This window comes from Agrilus planipennis, unplaced genomic scaffold (assembly GCF_000699045.2).
Source record: "Agrilus planipennis isolate EAB-ADULT unplaced genomic scaffold, Apla_2.0 scaffold146, whole genome shotgun sequence".
NCBI lineage: Eukaryota > Metazoa > Arthropoda > Insecta > Coleoptera > Buprestidae > Agrilus > Agrilus planipennis.
In genome coordinates, this window is record NW_020438977.1 from 577589 (window position 1) to 578635 (window position 1047).

The window sequence follows — 1047 nt, forward strand, 5'->3', positions numbered from 1 at the left end:
ACAAGCAATTTTAAATGTATGTGGTGAATATAAATATTACAATATTATAATTTCTTATATGTTACTTAACATGAAGCTTGCTTTAGCATCTTTCTTATTTAAAATATCTATTAAGAATATAAATCATTTCCTCCTTAGGCTACCAAAAAATACTGTTATTAAAACCCAATTCAATAGATAACTTGGTATTTACTGCTTAACAAGTAAATTAAAGACTACATTAATGGTAATAGGGAATGCCAGTTATGTGCTCACATTTACAAAAGAATAACAAGAATAAAGCAAAAATACTTAATAAAATTAAATTTGTTATGAAAGTAAGTTTTACTGTGTTTTTTTATCAGTGGCTTGGTAATAATTTGGTGGGTTCTCCTAAAAAGGTGTACAGAATTTTAGATAATTATAAAAGAAATATTTCCAAAATATTACTTACATAGTATGCTGGTGGTGGTACATACGCCATTTGAGGCCTATTGGGATCATAGTAAGCAGATTGAGCTGCTTCGGCAGCTTTTGCATCTATAGTTCAAAAATTAATCAAAAACACCATAGTCAATATTATTATTTATACTACGATAAAAGAATTGATTTCTATAAGTTGCATATTACAATTATTTAATTATTTAAAAACCTTATGCTTTCAACTTTATCAATAGCATATATTTTATGCAGCTGGACTTCATCAAATACATCAAGACAAAAGTTCACTACTAAAGAAATTTGTTATATTTATTTATTATTCATTACCTGCGGAACTCATTGAATTGTGTTGAAAACCAGTTGCCCCTTGTGAGGGATAACCATTTTGAGGAGGATAGCCACCTTGTTGTGGAGGGTATCCACCTTGTTGTGGAGGATATCCACCTTGTTGAGCAAGATATCCACCTTGCTGAGGAGGATATCCACCTTGTTGAGGTGGGTAACCACCTTGTTGAGGAGGGTAACTACCTTGTTGAGGAGGGTAACTACCTTGTTGAGAAGGATATCCACCTTGTTGTGGTGGGGGATAGTTACCTTGCTGAGGTGGAGTTTGAAAGCCAATAACAC

General features: G+C 32.3%; 1 protein-coding gene across 1 annotated transcript in view; it reads right to left on the reverse strand.

Moving 5' to 3' along the window:
* LOC108737699 (WW domain-binding protein 2) overlaps positions 1–1047 on the reverse strand; it is a 12456-nt gene continuing 11409 nt past the window's right edge. Inside the window, exons 5-7 of the mRNA XM_025975480.1 lie at positions 748–1047; positions 434–519; positions 1–372 (exon numbers count right to left, since the gene is read on the reverse strand). Coding sequence (XP_025831265.1) covers positions 325–372; positions 434–519; positions 748–1047 — 434 coding nt within the window. The 3' untranslated portion in view covers positions 1–324. The remainder of the gene's footprint in view (positions 373–433; positions 520–747) is intronic.